Source organism: Carcharhinus amblyrhynchos, chromosome 18, assembly GCF_965287045.1.
Source record: "Carcharhinus amblyrhynchos chromosome 18, sCarAmb.v2.hapA, whole genome shotgun sequence".
In the NCBI taxonomy this organism is placed as follows: domain Eukaryota; kingdom Metazoa; phylum Chordata; class Chondrichthyes; order Carcharhiniformes; family Carcharhinidae; genus Carcharhinus; species Carcharhinus amblyrhynchos.
The window spans coordinates 55987601-56005269 of NC_137341.1; the positions used below are offsets into that span (position 1 = coordinate 55987601).

Below are 17669 nucleotides of genomic sequence, written 5' to 3' on the forward strand. Positions count from 1 at the left end.
GGGCCTGAGTGGGGGCGAGGCTCTGACGGGGAGTGGGTATGCACATTCAGGGGGCATTCTGCAAGTGGTCAGCAGGGGAGGGAGCTCTGCATGGGGATGGGCCATGAAAGGAGGCATGTCAGAGGTCTGCCAGGGGACTCTTTGAGAATGTGGTGATGCACCAATTTTGGTTGGGGAGGGCTGATTAGAATAGGGTCTCCTGCTTCCCCTGGAGAGTGGGGCACTTTGCGCAATGCAGCATGAGTGCTCTGCACTAGCTTCCCCAGTGTACTTACTCCAACCCCCATCCTCACCCTAACCATGCCTCCCCCACCCTAACCCTAACTATGCCTTCACCACCTCCTGCCCCCCCCCATTGTGCCCCCTATTTCCTCTTTCTTTACCATTTAGTTAGGAAGCAGCTTTTAGTTCTTCAAAACGTGTGACATACTGAAGGGTAAATTATAGTCAACAATTTCAGGTTATAATCACTGCTTCCATTTTGTTAGATAGTTGGTTCTGGTTCTGTTGTTAGTGATTATAGCCTTCTAGGGCCAGTTTGTGGTTCTTTATTTGTCCCATTACCACTCCGTTTACTTCATGCCTTCACCCTTTTTATCATTTAATCATTCCTGTCTTCCAGCCTTTCAGAAACCCTTCCTCCTTCTTCCTCCCTTCCCCTCATGCTGCTTAAATTGTGTTCCTGTCTCTAACTTCTTCCAGTTGTGATTAAATGCCATCAATGTGAAGCATTAACTCTGTTCCTTTAACGGTAAATGTTGGTTGACCTGACTCTGTCTGCAGTGTTAATTGCAGCTTGCTGAGGCCTGACACTTGTACGTTTACTATCAAATAAATCGGTTGGACTAAAACCTGGTGTTGTCAGACTTTTTACTGCCTGACACTATAACAGAGAAGATGTTTTTATTGTCAGCTTACTGAGATCCATTCTGTAATTGCATTATCTCAATCAGGAATGTACATTTTGAAGTAAAATAATATTTTAATTAAACATGTTCCATATATTCAAACTCATCACGTTGTTAAATTTTTCACTGAATAAGCCACTAGTGGAGAAAATACAAAGTGAAGCAGAAAATTGCACAAACGTTACAAGCTCCTGCGATGACAGAGTTCCAGCTGCTTTTTTTGTCATTGCTATAGTATGCTCCCCAGTAAAATCAGTAAACAGTTGGTTCCTGAGATCTTTTAACATGAGTGTACTGTGCTGTTGCTATGGTGATTTCACATTAATGGTTCTTCATGTTAAAAAATGAACAGCTGTAAAAATAAAACAGACTGGCACACACAGACCAGATCTGGAAATGAATATATTGGGTGAACATTGATATTTCCAACATTGACTGACTTATTTTGATTTGTTTTCAATCTCTTGTCTCAACAATTAATTAACATTTTATGTGTCTTGAGTAGAAAATATTTGTGTGCAAACATGCTTTTAACTCAGCAGCAGAATTGGATTGGCTTGTGTCTGATGAACTATCCATCATCTGCTACTCTGGACTAATGGTTTTTAAGTGAAATAAAGCAACATTATTTTAATCTTTTTCTGCATTGCGATCATTAGAAGGAAATGTTAGTTGGCACAGCATTTGTGTAGATCAGCTGAAATGAATGAATTAGAAGTGAGTAATTTACATGTGAAGTTGTTTGAGAATTTTTTCAATATTTATCCTCAGCGAATGCAGTTTATCCCCCTTCCAAAATGAAGACAAGGTTGAAGAAATTGTATCCAGTACAAAGCCTAACAAAATTAAGTTAATAATCAGAAACATTCTGATTTTTACACAAATGTTTGCCTTTCCATTTTGGATTTCCCCTGTTCCATCCTGATCTTCTGTAGAGCAGAGAGGTAATTCTAAACACTTGTGTGGACTTCAGTGTGAGCAGACACTTTGGACAGACATTGGTCTGCTTTGGAACCACCAGAACACAGGAAAATTCGTCATTGTGATTTCCTTTTCCACAGTGGCTGGGGAAGTGATGAAAACAGCAGAAAAGGCACAGATATTTTAACACACAAAGGCACCTGCTGCTCCTTTTTGTCCCACTCGGAAGTTTGCTTCACTTCCTGGCATGGGGACACTCACTTGAGAAGTGATTCCACTTGCTGCAGGCTAGTGGAGTCAGTATCACTCACTAAACCAACAGTATTCAAACTGCAGATTGATGGGAATGGAATGGATAATGGAGCTACTCCATTGTAACTGCCCACCTCCATCCTTGCCCTGCTCTTTGGAGAGAATTACAAGCTGAGTCAAAAGTGATTGTGTAAACTTGCTGCAATAATAATAATCAGTTTTCTCTTGTTTTTTGTGTGGATTATTAGCATGTTATTCGTGACTAATAATCTCTTATCTAAAGTAAGAACATAATTAAAAAGATTAGCTAACCTAACTGTATAATTGCAGGATTGATTATTGGGTGGGAGCAGTGTTGGAGAAAAGTTCAAGAAAAAGTATAAAGGAAGAAAGTAACTTGTTTTAGGGTGAAACTGTTGAATTTTAAATTATAATAATTGCACTTGTTTTGTTTAACCAGCTGATGCCTTCTTTAAAGCTGCAATCAGCCTTGTTGCAGATGTACCAAAGATGTTAAACATAGATGGGAAGATGAGATCTTCGGAAGGGTTTCTTCTCGAGTTCCTTAATAACTTCTTCTCCACATTGTTGGTCGTGCCTGTAAGTATCCTCAGCTGTTTCGCTGCTTTCAAATGTGAAGCAGAATATTTTGGGCAGAGAAGGTATTGTTTGTTGGGATTTTCAGAGCTGCCATGAAATGGTCGGATGCTGTGTTTTATCCTGACCAAGGCTAAACTACTGAAGGAAGATACTCAGCTGCTGAGTGCTTCCGGATTAAGAGGGAATCAGAAGGTTAATGGGTCTGTCAGCTGGATCTCCAGTAAAACTGGCTCAGTCTGAACAGGCCTGCGGCCACTTGCCTGCTTGTGCTTTAAGTGGAAAGCATTAAAGGCCAAGAAATAATTGGATCATTGTGATTCAGACACTTTAAAGCCATATTCTAATCTTACCTTTAAATCAAACTTTGATTCAACACAATTAGAAGTCTGCCAACAACAACTTATTTTTAGCATACTAAAAACATCTCACAATATCTCAGGAATGTCATCCACAACATTTGACACTGAGCCACATTAGATAGTGGGACAGGTGACCAAAAGCTTGGTCAAAGAGGCAGGTTGTAAGGAGCATGTTGAATGAGCAGAGAGAGGTGCAGAGGTTTAGAAAAGGAATTCCAAAGTGAACATTTAATTTCTTGCATGAAATATCAATTATTTGCTTCAAGAAGGCACTATTTTGTATAATTAAACTTAGTATTTTTCATGTTATTTGGTGAATCATGCTAGCTACTGTGGAGTGGGCTGGTTTTAATAGTGTTTTTGTGTTTCATTTCACAGAGAGCTTTGACATGAGTGCATGTTGCAGTTTAGCTTTGTTATCTGTTTGTTAATGTTGATGTTGCTGCTTCATCGTTTCATCCAAGTGAAATATTAGCTTGTTAATGTTACCCTGTGTTTAGATAGAGTGTTGTGAAGTAGCAGCAACTGGAAATGGTAATGCCAGAAAAGTGGGCAGAGCGCTGGTGAATATCAATGGCAGAGGAATGTCAAATTCACTGGGATTGTTGGTGCCTCGCAGGTTTTGGCTGCTAGTGTCTTGTAGCAGGGTAGATAGATGAACTGGCCAGGATTGCAGAGCACGTCAGAGACCAAACAGTGGGGAAAGTGCAGGAAGGGTGGGCAACAGGGCCTGGAGTAAAAATAAAGTAATCTTGCAGCAGTTAAAAGGAGGATTGCAAAGATACCTATATATGTGCAAAATGAACAGAACGTGACTGAGCTTATATAATGAGTTCTACTTTGTCCCATTCCTCTTGTTGTGTGTCAGTGACTGTGTGTGTTCAGGAAGTGTGAACACCTGGTGCATTACCACACACATTCTAGGCAATGTTTGTGTGACTAGCTTTTGTGGAACAAGTTCCTACTTTAAACTCTCATTTTTGTCCACAGAGGAAATGATTTTGTTTCCATATTTCCTGTGAGCACAAATGGCAACGTAGATCCAAAACCTCATGAGAATCGGAAAGGCAGGTTCTCACCGGTGAGATATTGTTTTCCGAATTCCCCCCTACATCAGCAAGGTTTACAAAAAGTCTTGTAAAACCTGAGGCAATTGAAGTGATCTTGCCGGGGGCACAAAGGTAGATATATCTCCCAGGGAGAGGGGGACCTGCCCTGGCACGGCTGTGTCCAGGGGCGGGGGAGCCGGTGGGCCGTGTCCCGGGGGGGTGGGGCGGTGTCTTGTACGTGGGGATGCTTGCAGCAGGTTTTCTCACCAGAGCCAGCACTAGAGCAAAGGCCTAATTTGCGGCTTTGAATACCAGGGCATTAGATTGGGAGAATCCCTGTGGAACAAAGAATAGTACAACACAGGAACAGGCCTTTCAGCCCACCAAATCTGTGCTGATACAGATGGCTCTTTTATCTAATATTTTCTTGCCTCTATGTGGTCCATATCCCTCTAATCTCTGCCTATTCATGTATCTATCCAGATGCCTCTTGAACGTTGTTATAGAATCTGCTTCCACCACCTCCTCCAGCAGCGCGTTCCAGGCATTCACCATCCTCTGAAAAAACTTGCCCCTTACATTTTTTTTAAACTTTTTCCCCTCTCATCTCAACCTATACACCTGAGTAATTGAGCCTTTGACCCTGGGAAAAAGACTCTGACTATCCACTCTATCCAAGCCCCTCATAATCTTGTAAACCTCTATCAGGTTCCCCCTCCCCCAACTTCATCCTTCTATGCTCCAATGAAAGCCCCCAGTCTACATTCCCAAATTCCTGCCGAATACTGCCATGGTTAGCCTGTCCCCAGTTTAGTATTTCACTCTGGACTACTTCTATCCTTTTCTACAAGTAATTTGAAACTTATAGAATTGTGATCATTGTTCCCAAAATGGTCTCCCACTGAGATATCAATCAACTAGCAGGGATGAAAGTGAGGGGGGCATAGATGGGGACTGCAATGCACGGCATCGTGGGGGTGGAGCAGAGCAGGGTTTGAAATGCGTACACTTTAATGCGAGGAGTATTTGCAATAAAGTGGATGAACTTGCAGCGTGGATCAGTACCTGGGACTTTGATGTTGAGGCCATTTCAGAGACATGGATAGAGCAGGGTCAGGAATGGATGTTGCAGGTTCCGGGGTTCAAATGCTTCAGTCGGAGTAGAGAAGGAGGTAGAAGGGGGGGAGGAGTAGCATTATTAGTCAAGGATTGTATCACGGTGTCAGAGAGGAAGTTTGATGAGGAGTTGTCTGTTGAGGTAGTATGGGCTGAGGTTAGAAATAGGAGAGGAGAGGTCACCCTGTTGGGAGTCTTTTATAGACCTCCTAAAAGTTCTAGAGAGGTTGAGGAAAGGATTGCGGAGATGATCCTGGATAGGAGTGAAAGTAATAGGATAATTGTTATGGGGGACTTTAACTTTACTAATATTGATTGGAATAGCTATAGCTCTAGCTCATTAGAGGGGTCAGTTTTTGCACAAAGCGTGCAGGAAGGTTTTTTGACTCAGTATGTTGATAGGCCAACTAGAGGTGAGGCTATATTGGATTTGGTGCTGGGAAATGAGCCAGACCAGGTGCTAGACTTGGAAGTTGGTGTGCATTTTGGTGATAGTGACCACAATTCGGTTACATTCACCTTAGTGATGGAAAGGGATAGGCATGAACCTCGGGTCAGTAGTTTTAGCTGGGGGAAGGGTAATTATGAGGCTATTAGGAGAGAATTAGGAAGCATAGGTTGGACTAGGAGACTACAGGGTCTGGGAACGTCCGAAATGTGGAGTTTTTTCAAGGAGCAGCTCCTGCGAGTCCTTGATATGTATGTCCCTGTCAGGCAAGGAGGAAATGGTCGAGCTAGGGAACCGTGGTGCACTAAAAAAGTTGATTCGTTGGTTAAAAAGAAAAAGGAGGCTTATGTCCGGATGAGACTTGAGGGCTCAGGCAGTGCACTAGAAAGCTTTAGATTGGCTAGGAGGGAGTTAGAGTGAGTTAAGAAGGGCTAAAAGAGGACATGAGAAGACTTTGGCTGATAGGATTAACGAGAATCCTATGGCGTTCGATAGATATGTTAAGAACAGAAGATTGATTAGGGCCAGTTAGAGACAGCAGTGGGAAGTTATGTGTGGAACCGGAAGAGATTGGAGAGGCATTGAACCAATATTTCTCTTCGGTATTCATGCAGGGGGACATAAATGTAGCTGTGGAGAACACTGGGTTACAGGGTTGTAAACTGGATAGTATTGCAGTTGATAAGGAGGATGTGCTAGATATTCTTGAGGGCTTGAAAATAGATAAGTCCCCTGGGCCGGATGGGATTTACCCTAGGATTCTCTGGGAGGCAAGAGAGGAGATTGCAGAGCCTCTGGCTCTGATCTTCAGGTCGTCGTTGGTCACAGGTATAGTGCCAGAAGATTGGAGGATAGCGAATGTTGCCCCATTGTTTAAGAAGGGGAACAGAGACTTCCCCAGGAATTACAGACCGGTGAGTCTTACTTCTGTTGTGGGCAAGGTTTTAGAAAAAATTATTAGGGATAGGATTTATAGTTATTTAGAGAGTAATGAATTGATTGGAGATAGTCAGCATGGTTTTGTGGAGGGTAGGTCGTGCCTTACTAACCTTATTGAGTTTTTTGAGAAAGTGACCAAAGAGGTGAATGGGGGTAAGGCAGTTGACGTGGTATATATGGACTTTAGTAAGGCGTTTGATAAGGTTCACCATGGAAGGCTTCTGCAGAAAATGCAGATGTATGGGATTGAGGGTGATTTAGGTAATTGGATCAGGAATTGGCTAGCGGATAGGAGACAGAGGGTGGTGGTTGATGGTAAGTATTCATCATGGAGTTCAGTTACAAGTGGTGTGCCTCAGGGATCTGTTTTGGGGCCACTGCTGTTTGTAATTTTTATAAATGATCTGGATGAGGGTATAGCTGGGTGGATTAGTAAATTTGCTCATGACACCAAAGTCAGAGGTGTGGTAGATAGTGAGGAGGGGTGTCATAGTTTACAGGGAGACTTGGACAAGTTGCAGAGCTGGGCTGAGAGGTGGCGGATGGAGTTTAATGCAGAAAAGTGTGAGGTAATTCACTTTGGCAGGAATAACAGATGTGTATAGGGCTAACGGTAGGACTCTGAATAGTGTGGATGAACAGAGGGATCTAGGTGTATGTGTACCTAGATCCCTGAAAGTTGGGAATCAAGTAGATAGGGTTGTTAAGAAGGCATACGGTGTCTTGGCGTTTATTGGTAGGGGGATTGAATTTAGGAGCCGCAGCGTCATGTTGCAACTGTACACAACTCTGGTGCGGCCGCACTTGGAGTATTGTGTGCAGTTCTGGTCCCCACATTACAGGAAGGATGTGGAGGCTTTGGAGAGGGTGCAGAGGAGGTTTACCAGGATGTTGCCTGGTATGGAGGGGAGGTCCTATGAGGAGAGACTGAGGGATTTGAGGTTGTTTTCGTTAGAAAGAAGGCGGCTAAGAGGGGACCTTATTGAAACATATAAGATGATCAGAGGTTTAGATAGGGTGGATAGTGATAGCCTTTTTCCTCGGATGGAGAATGCTAGCACGAGGGGGCATAGCTTTAAATTAAGGGGTGGTAGTTATAGGATGGATGTCAGGGGTAGGCTCTTTACCCAGAGGGTGGTGAGGGATTGGAATGCCCTGCCTGCTGCAGTTGTAAATGCGCCTAGTTTGGGGGCGTTTAAGAGATCCGTGGATAGGTTTATGGATGGAAAGGGATTGGTTTAGGTTAGAGGGTCATTGCTTTTTAATTGGTCGGTGCAACATCGTGGGCCGAAGGGCCTGTTCTGCGCTGTAATGTTCTATGTTCTATGTTCTACGTCTGGCCTCATTTCCCAGAACCAGGTTTGAGCCCCTTCTCTGGGCAGCACAGTGGTTAGCACTGCTGCCTCACAACACTAGAGACCTGGGTTCAATTCCCGGCTTCGGTCACTGTCTGTGTGGAGTCTACACGTTCTCCCTGAGTCTGCGTGGGTTTCCTCTGGGTGCTCCGGTTTCCCCCCACAGTCCAAATCGTGCTGGTTAGGTGCATTGGCCATGCTAAATTCTCCCTCAGTGTCCCTGAACAAGTGCTGGAATGTGACAACTAGGGGAATTTCACAGTAACTTCATTGCAGTGTTAATGTAAGCCTTACTTGTGACAATAAATAATCTTTACCTTCCCGATTTGGACTATTGACATATTCACTAAAACACGACCACCTCACCTGCCACGGAAATGGAGTGGAGAAGTGTTTGACTCGAGTGGGAATTTCTTCACCTGAAGTGAGGCCGTAAAATTCCACCCAGAACCTCAAGAAGCACTCTTGGACGCAGTGAACAAACTCTGCCCTTACCATGCCTCTGGCACTAAAGGAATCCCTGTCTATGTTGGGGAAGTTAAAATCACCCATCATAACAACCCTGTTGTTTTCACATCTTCCCATAACTTGCTGACATATCAGTTCCTCCACTTCATGCTGGCTGTTGGGAGGTCTGTAGTACAACCCCAGCAGTGTGATTGCATTGCTCCTGTTCCTGAGTTCTACCCATATGGCCTCACTGTATGATCCCACCAAGCTGTCCTCCCTCTGTATTGCTGTGACATTCTCCCTAATCAGTAAAGCAACACCCCCACCCCTTCTGCCACCCTTCTCTATCTCACCTGAAGCATCTAAATCCTGGAATGCTAAGCTGCCAATCCTGCCCTCTCATCCAAGTCTCCGTAATTGTCACAACATCATAGTTTCATGTAGTAATCCAAGCTTTAAGTTCATCTGCCTTACCTGTCATTGTTGTTCTGTTATTCATCCATCGTCATTGATGAGGACATCAACACTATTAGTCATTTTGAGGCTGGTTGCGGTGTGTCCAAAGATGACTGATCAGGGCCAATTCGGGCACGAAATGTCCTGACACATATTGGACAGACTTGTGTAGATGCTGTAGTTGTTGCGCTGGTGGCTCTGGACTTGCGCAGCTCGCGCTTAAGTTGTATTTCAGCAATACACCTTGCTTCGTGAGCTTGACAGCCTTTGTGGGTGAGGCAGTGCCAGGTAGGGCGGTTTTGTGCCAACGTTTCCCAGGTGGTCGTGTCAATGTCAAGCGACTTCAGGGAGGCCTTGAGTGTGTCTTTGAAACGTTTCTTCTGCCCTCCATGCGAGTGTCTTCCAGCAGAGAGTTCCCCAAAAAGGAGCTGCTTGGGTATGCGCTCGTCTGACATACGGATGACATGACCTGCCCACCGGGTCTGCGCTCTCATCAGCAGTGTGTGGACTGATGGTAGACTTGCTCTAGAGAGAACTTCAGTGTCTGGTACTTTGTCTTGCCATCGGATGTGTAATATTCTGCAAAGACAAGTCATGTGGAAATGATTGAGCTGTCTTGCACACCTTCAATACACAGTCCATGTTTCACAGGCATACAGGAGGGTAGTGAGTACCGCAGTGCTGTAAACCTTCAGCTGGGCTGATTCCTCGACGTTCCCATACAGTGGAGCGCAGTCTACCAAAAACAGAACTTGCCTTTGCTATTCTGCAGTTAACTTCTCCATCAATAGTCACTGCTTGGGAGAGGGTGCTGCCAAGATAAGTGAACTGCCTGTAGTTTCTGCCCTTTGATTGTGATTGTGAGTTCTGTGTACGGTGCATGAGGAGCAGGCTGGTGCATGACTTTGATCTTTTTCATATTGATGGTGAGTCCAAAATTGTCACAAGCCGTGGATAATTTGTCCACGCTGACCTGCATCTCTGGCTCTGAGCCAGTATGTGGAGATGCCGGCGTTGGACTGGGGTAAGCACAGTAAGAAGTCTCTCAACACCAGGTTAAAGTCCAACAGGTTTATTTGGTAGTAAATGCCACTAGCTTTCGGAGCGCTGTTCCTTGGTCAGGCCTAACCTGATGAAAGGGCAAACCCTGAAAGCTAGTGTGTTTCCAACAAAAAAACCTGTTGGACTTTAACCTGGTGTTGTGAGGCTTCTTACTGTCTGAGCCAGTATACAGGTCGCAGTCATCGGCAAAGAGGAAATCTCTCAGAACAAAGAGGAAATCTCTCAGAACAGTTTCCTTCACTTTGATAGTTTGAAGTCTGCTCAGGTTGAAGAGCTTCCCATCCACTCTGTACTTGAAGCTGATTCCAGCAACACTGTCCTGGAAGGCATCATTCAGCATGGCAGTAAACATGTTGAACAGTGTGGGTGCGAGCACACAGCCCTGTTTGATGCCATTGGTGACTGGGAATGCCTCAGAGGATTCTCCGCCATCCAGTACACTGGCCTTCATGGAACTGGCGTACCATCTGAATGAATTGGGTGGGGGGGGTGGTGCGGGGGCAGCCAAACCTTGACATGATCCTCCACAGGCCTTGCTGGCTGACTGTGTCGAAAGCTTTCGTGAGGTCAACAAAGGTTGTGTAGAGCTCGCGATTCTGCTCCTGCCACTCCTACTGCAGGTGGTGCGCAGAAAAAATCATGTCAATAGTCCCATGATCTTTGCGGAAGCCACACGGTGACTCTGGAAGCAGGCCCAGCTCCAGATGAGTGACCAGACGATTTAGCAGGACTCTTGCGAGGGTTTTTCCTGTGATGGAGAGCAGCGAGATTCCTCGGTGGTTGTCGTATACTTGCCGACTGCCCTTCCTCTTGTAGAGGTGAACGATGGAAGCATCTTTAAGTTCCTGAGGAATGGATCCTTGCTTCCAAAAGGACTGGAACAACTCAGCGAGTCTCTAAGTGCAGGACCAGCAGCTTTGTAGATCTCTGTGGGTGTGGCATTTGCCCCTGGGGCTTTGCCACTGGATAGCTGGTTGACAGCTTTCGTGACTTCGGCTACTACCGGTGTGTCATCCATGGCGCTGCTGATATCGACCTTGGGGAATCCTGTCTATTGCCTCATCGTTAATAGATGACGGTCGGTTGAGGACGGCTTCAAAGTGTTCAGCCCATCTCTGCAGGATCTGAGCCCCCTCTGTAATGAGAGTTGCACTATTGTACTCAGGAGGGGGGGAGCTCCTGAGAGATTGAGGTCCATAGTGTGTTGAGGACTTCATAGAACAGTTTCTGTCAGTGTATCCCTGTATTTCATCTGCCTTGGTGCTCAGCCAGGCATCCTGCATTTTACACAGTTTATTCTGGACTGTCCTGCGAGCACTGGGAAAAGCATTTTTCTTGGCAGCTGAAGATGGGTCGTTCTGACAGACCCAATGAAGACGGTGCTTTTCAACAAGTAGAACCTGTATCTCCTCATCATTCTCATCAAACCAGTCATGCTGATTACGGGTGGAGGGCCTGAGTGTCTTCAGCGCAGATGTATGGACAGCATCCCTGAAGCGTTCCTAGTCATCCTCAGCGCTGCCTGCGAGGTGTAGGTCAGCAAGCTTGATTTCTAAGTCTTCAGCCAGTGCTGAAGCTATGCTGGGGTTCTTTAGCTTGGCCGCATTGATTCTTTTCATAACCTTGCTTCCTTGGGGTCGCCTCTTGGGTCTGATGCGGAGCCTCATTTTGGAGACAATGAGCCTGTGATCTGTCCAGCAGTCAGCACCACACACGGCCTTGGTCACTCTGACATCCTGCCTGTCTTTTCTCCTGACAATGACATAGTCGATAAGGTGCCAATGCTTAAAGCGGGGGTGCATCCAGGAGGCCTTGTTACGGGTAGGCAGACAGAAGGTTGTGTTGGTGATGAGGAGGTTGTGTGCTGCACAGGTCTTCATTAAGAGTAGGCCGTTACTGTTACACTTGCCCACTCCATGCCTCCCAGTGACTCCCTGCCAGATTGCAGAGTCACACCCTACTCTTGCATTGAAATCGCTAAGCAAGATCAGCTTGTCGGTACCGCTCACTGCTGATAGTAGGCACCTAGTTCTTCGTAGAACTTGTCTTTCATCTCGTCCGGGTTGTTCATTGTGGGGGCATAGGCGCTGATCAAGGTGGCTTGACTTCGGAAGCTGTAATGTCATAAGCCGGTCGTTCACACTCTTGGGTAGACTGGAAAGTTTCCGAACAAGGTGATTCCTGACGGTGAATCCAACTCCAGCATCGCGATGCTCATCGCTGCCACGACCGCTCCAGAGAAAAGTGTCTCCACTTCCAGTTTCAGTCAACTGACCTACGTTGGCAAGACGAGTTTCACTCAGAGCTGCAATGTCAATGTTGTATCTTGCAAGCTCTCTGGCAACTAAGGCAGTTCTTCTCTCTGGTCTGTCTGCTGTAGTGTTGTCTAAAAGCGTGCCAGTGGTGAGCAGTATCATTTTTGTTTGTTCGACCGCAAGATAGGATCCCCGCCGGCCGTGGTAAACTGGCCAGGGTGTAGTGAAGCAGGTAATGTTTAGGGCACCTTTTCGAGCCCCTTCCTCATTCTCTGGAGGTGAGCAGCGCGTTTCTGAAGAGGACTGCTCAGTCGCCCAGGTAGACGCCGAGTTTCGCCACTGCTTTGGTCAGTGGAAAACGACCATTAGACCTGAGCTGCCTGTGTGCAGGTCCGTGACTACAGCTCCCAGTGTACCCATACCTGCTGCTTCATCGCTCGCCCATCGCCACAGGACTTCGAGGGTTGAACAGGATGATGGTGTCGAGACCAGCGAATGGTTTGGATTAAAGTGAGGGAGAGTTGCGCAGTGTCAGCCTCGCTCTCTCTTCCCAATTCCCCTCTGGATGCAGTGGCAAAACAAGTCACGACGGCTGGAGATGGGACCAAGCACAGTGGATAACTAGGACGTCTTCTGTGTCTTGTCCTGCTCTTTGTGTTCCATGATGCTTGCAGGACTAGGGGGCACAGACTCAAGATAAGGGTGGGTGGGGGGGGGGGTGCAGTTTAGATCGGAGTTGAGGAGGAACTTCTTCACTCAAAGGGTGATGAATCCCTGGAATTCTCTGCCCGTTGAAGTGGTGGAGGCTGCCTCGCTAAATATGTTTAAGACACGGGTAGATAGGTTTTTGGTAGGCGAGGGGATTAAGGGTTATGGGGAGAAAGCAGGAAAGTGGAACTGAGCTACTTCAGATCAGCCATGATCTTATTGAATGGCGGGGCAGGCTCGAAGGGCTAGATGGCCTACTCCTGCTCCTATTTCTTATGTTCTTATGCAGAGACTGCCTTCTTGACCGTTGGACCTTCTATTGGTCTCTTCCACTCAATCCTCTGGACTCTGTCTTCACATGTGGGATAGACATCTCCCTGTCTCGCCGAGAGTTGAGACCCGTCGGCTACCCTGACCTGGTTTAGCTGTTGCCTGGGGTGTGGCCGCTGTTGCTTGCAAACAGCTACAGGGAGCCACAGGTGAGAGCCGAGTGCCAGGTGGGGACAAAAGGTGGACAAACCGCCCTGAAAGGATGCAACATGTTCCCCCACCAGAGGTACTACCCCTCCCTGACACCCCATACACCCTTTACCTGTCATACTCCTTGCATTAAAGCAAACACAGCTTACACCATCTGTCCAGTCATGTTTAGTACACTCTCCGTGTTTTATTTCTCTGAGCCTTATTGGAGCCATTCACTGAGTTCTCCACAGTCTCTGTACTATGACCCTTTTTGATTTTTGTCTTTTGTTTCCCTGCCTTTCACTTTTCCCCTTACTGCCTTTTGTTTCTGTCCCCACTTTACTTCCCTCTGACTTCCTGCATCAGTTCCCATCCCCCTGCCATGTTAGTTTAAACACTCTCCTAGGACATTGATTCCAGTCCTGCCCAGGTACAGACTGTCTGATTTGCACTGGTCCCAACTCCCCCAGAACCAGTTCCAATGTCCCAGGAATTTAAACCCCTCCCTCTTGCACCATCCCTCAAACCACATATTCATCTTAGCTATCCTGATATTCTCACTCTGACTAGCACTCTGTCAAGTAATCCTGCGATTAGTACCTTTTGAGGTCCTACTATTTAGTTTAACCCTAACTCCCTAAAGTCAGCTTGTCGATCCTCATCCCTTTCTTTTCACTATATTCTTGGTGTCTATATGGACCATGACAGCTGGCTATTCACCACCCCGCTCCAGAATGCCCTGCAGTTGCTCCGAGACATCCTTGACTCTTGCACCAGGGAGGCAACATACCATCCTGGAGTCTCACTTGCATCACAGAAACAGCTGTCTATTCCCCTTACAGTTGAATCCCCTATCACTATAGCTCTGCCACTCTTTTTCCTGCCCTCCTGTGCAGCAGAGCCACCCACGGTGCCATGGTGAGCCTCCTCCCCCAACAGTATCCAAAATGGTCTATCTGTTTTGCAGGGAGATGTTCGCAGGGGCTCCTGCACTGCCTTCCTACTCTTCGTCTTTCTGCTGGTCACCCATTCCCCATCTCCCTCAGAAATGTTTATCTGCAGTGTGACCAATTCACTGAACGTGCTATCCATGACACCCTCAGCAGCGTGGATGCTCCAAAGTGAATCAATCTGTAGCTCCAGAGCTGTCAAGCGGTCTAACAGGAGCTGCAGTTGGACCACTTCTTGCATGTGAAGAAGCCAGGGATGCTGGAAGGGTGACTGAATTCCCACATCGCACAGGAAGAACATGACACGGATCTGGGATCTCCTGCCATGACTTAACCCTTAAGTTAACTTACAACAACAAGTACAATGCCAAGAGAAAAAAGAAAAGAAAATCTGCTTAGTTGTAGTTGCATTTTTCATAGTGGCATGCCTTGATATTCAAACTAGAAAGCTTAGATAATAGATGAGATAGAATTTAAGTCAGTTGTGTGGGTGCTTGCTATGGATTAGCCACTCTATCCTCTAATATGCAATTTTTTTGTGTAATTCCCAAAAGCTGCTATTTACTCTTGAGAAAAGCTTGACAGTTATTGATATTTTACAACCTGACCCCTGTCAGTGTCAGATCCTTTGTTCTCTTTGGCAAATGGTGATTTGCGTGCCTAATTAATAAATATAACTCCTCAAATCCCTGTTCTCAGATGGCCTCAATAGCTTGTCAGACTACAAGCTGCTGCTTTCTCTCTGCTTTGTCTGATGCTGCATAACTGTGTCAAAATCTAGGAAACAGTAAAGGAATTAGATAGCTCTCATTATTATGAGGCTTCCTGGCAGCCGTATCATTGCTTGTGGAAGGAAGGTTAGAGTGGATTGAGTGGGTATGAAGTTGACAAAAGTGGAATAGCTTTTTGGTGGGTTTGGATATAATGAGGCGGCAAGATGAGAAACAAATGATACAGCGCAAGGAGGAGGACAGTCGTAGATGTGGGAGCTGGAAAAGCATGGGGACTTCAGGTGTGGAGAGCCCAGTTTGCATCCCGACATGAAATTGGCAGTGTGTGCTGGGCTCAGTAAATCAGTGTTTTCTTCACTAAATTGTTACCCATTTAATTGGAGGAGTTAGCAGAATTTTCTGTACTGGGCAAAGTAAAGTATTTTAAAAAGGGTGATATTGAATTGGAAAAGATAGCGATTGCAAGTTTGGTTTGAACAGTTTCTTTGTTGATGGCCTGAATGGGAGCAGCAGCAGGAATCGGTCCGTTAGAGTATGGAGAGGAGTGTCCCTAGAAATAAACAGATTATCTGCCGTTTTGTAATTTGCTGTAACCAATTTGCATGTTAACCTGTAGTCCATGTTTTTGGATAGGACCATCCAGAGCAAGGTGTCCTGTACTTGGTGAGAGGTCTTCTGAATGTGATCCAGGACTACATTTGGGAAGATCACATGGATACAAAAGTGCGCATTTACATAAATGTTTTGCATTTGCTGGCTGCAGCAAGTCAAGAAACTTACCTCTACCACGTAGATAAAGGTACAGTATGTGTTTTACACATTGTTTTAGATATGGTTTCATTTGCAGGAAAATAAACATTTCATCATTGCGCATATTCCACACTGCGGAAGCGAAGTGACGATCAGTATTGTGAACCTTGGAAAATGTGATGCATATCATTCAAAAAACAAAGGCAATGCCATCCCAGGCAATCTTATTCTCCTGCATTTCAACTCACTGCCTGAAATACAAGAGACATTTTGCAATTTAAAATGTTGTCATATTGGTGTTAGTTGTAAATTGTCTGCGACTATTCCTATTTATTTACTTGGACAAAGTAGGTAGTTTAAGTTTATTAGTATCACAAGTAGGCTTACATTAACACTATGAAGTTACTATGCAAATCCGCTAGTCGCCACACTCCGGCACCTGTTCGAGTACACAGAGAATTTAGTACAGCCAATGCACCTGACAAACTCGTCTTTCAGACTGAGAGAGGAAACAGGAGCACCCGGAGGAAACCCACACATGCACAGGGAGAATGTGCAGATTGGTGACCCAGGCTGGGAATTGAACCTGGGTCCCTGGCGCTGTGAGGCAGCAATGCTAGCCACTGTGCTGCCTGTGAGGCAGCAATGCTGGCCACTGTGCCGCCTGTGAGGCAGCAGTGCTAACCCACTCACCGTGCTGCTCCACGTTTGTTTTGAATGAAACCTTTGAGAGTAGTTAAGTTTCCGATGACACAAACAACATATCTTGACATCTTGATTGTGCAAAGCATTTTTAAATGCTGTTCTTCAACAATATGTTGAAGACCTTGTTACTATCCTCAGAAACAGCATTTTAATTGATGAATTTCTTCTTTTGCAATGATATTAATCTTTGAGAAATTGTCTCCTAAACAGATTAAACATAGAGCAACATTATTGGGTGATTCTTGAGACTGAGCTTTTCAGAAGTAGGACCTCGCACCAAAACCACAATTACTCACTAAATATCTTAAGAATAATTGCACTTTCAAGAAGCAATCTAATATGTGGAGATTGCAAGAGACATACTGATTTACCCCCTAGTGCATTGCGACACAGGAAATGCCCTGTCTACAGTGTGAAATATATTCCATACTTGTTGATTCTTGCAGATGTAATTGTTGCATTTTTAATTCAATAACAGAGCAGCCAAATCTAAATATATTTACAAGTGAAGACACAAAATAATTAATATCATTCAGAAGCTCAGTTGGAAGTCCCAGATAGCAAGAAAATGGTAGGAGTTTGAAAGGAGAAAGAAACTTTGGATCTTGTAATAATCCCAAGCAGATAAAGAAGTGAATAACACTTCACCTGTGACTAGAGCTACCTGCTGGGTTTGAACTTTATGCAGAGGCCATTTGTGCTACATCCAAGCATGCCTGCCCTGAAATGGAATAGTTGCTGTGCCTGTGTGTGCACAGAATAAACTCTTTGCACAGTATGGAATGATCTATTTTAGACAGGATATGTCCTGTGCTACATTGTAAATGAATTACAATGAAGGAATTATCATTGTAAACAGACTTTTATTACATTCTAAGTTGCTGTGAAAGTCCCCACTACATAACTTGTGGCACCATTTTTCCAATTATATTTGGAGACCATTGTATTATTCTTTTCCTCGAGTAGTTTCTCTTTGGGGAAAATAGCAGAAATAGAAATGCCTGCTGTTCTGGTCAGCTAGCCAGGCCTGTATTACTTACGTTTTCCTGTATCCATCTGTGTGTTTTTTGGTTGCTACACTAGATCCAAGCCCTTCACCTCTATTTCTACTTCAGAGTATTACAGAAATATTATAGTGCAGAAGGAGGCTATTCAGCCTATCGCATCTGCACCACTTTCCGAATGAGCATTAT

The 17669-nt window shown here is 45.2% G+C and overlaps 1 protein-coding gene across 1 annotated transcript in view; it reads left to right on the forward strand.

Moving 5' to 3' along the window:
- Positions 1-17669, forward strand: part of vps35l (VPS35 endosomal protein sorting factor like) — a 170733-nt gene that overhangs the window by 129153 nt on the left and 23911 nt on the right. The window contains exons 27-28 of the mRNA XM_080207060.1: positions 2542-2681; positions 15655-15820. Of these exons, the coding sequence (XP_080063186.1) occupies positions 2542-2681; positions 15655-15820 (306 nt within the window). The remainder of the gene's footprint in view (positions 1-2541; positions 2682-15654; positions 15821-17669) is intronic.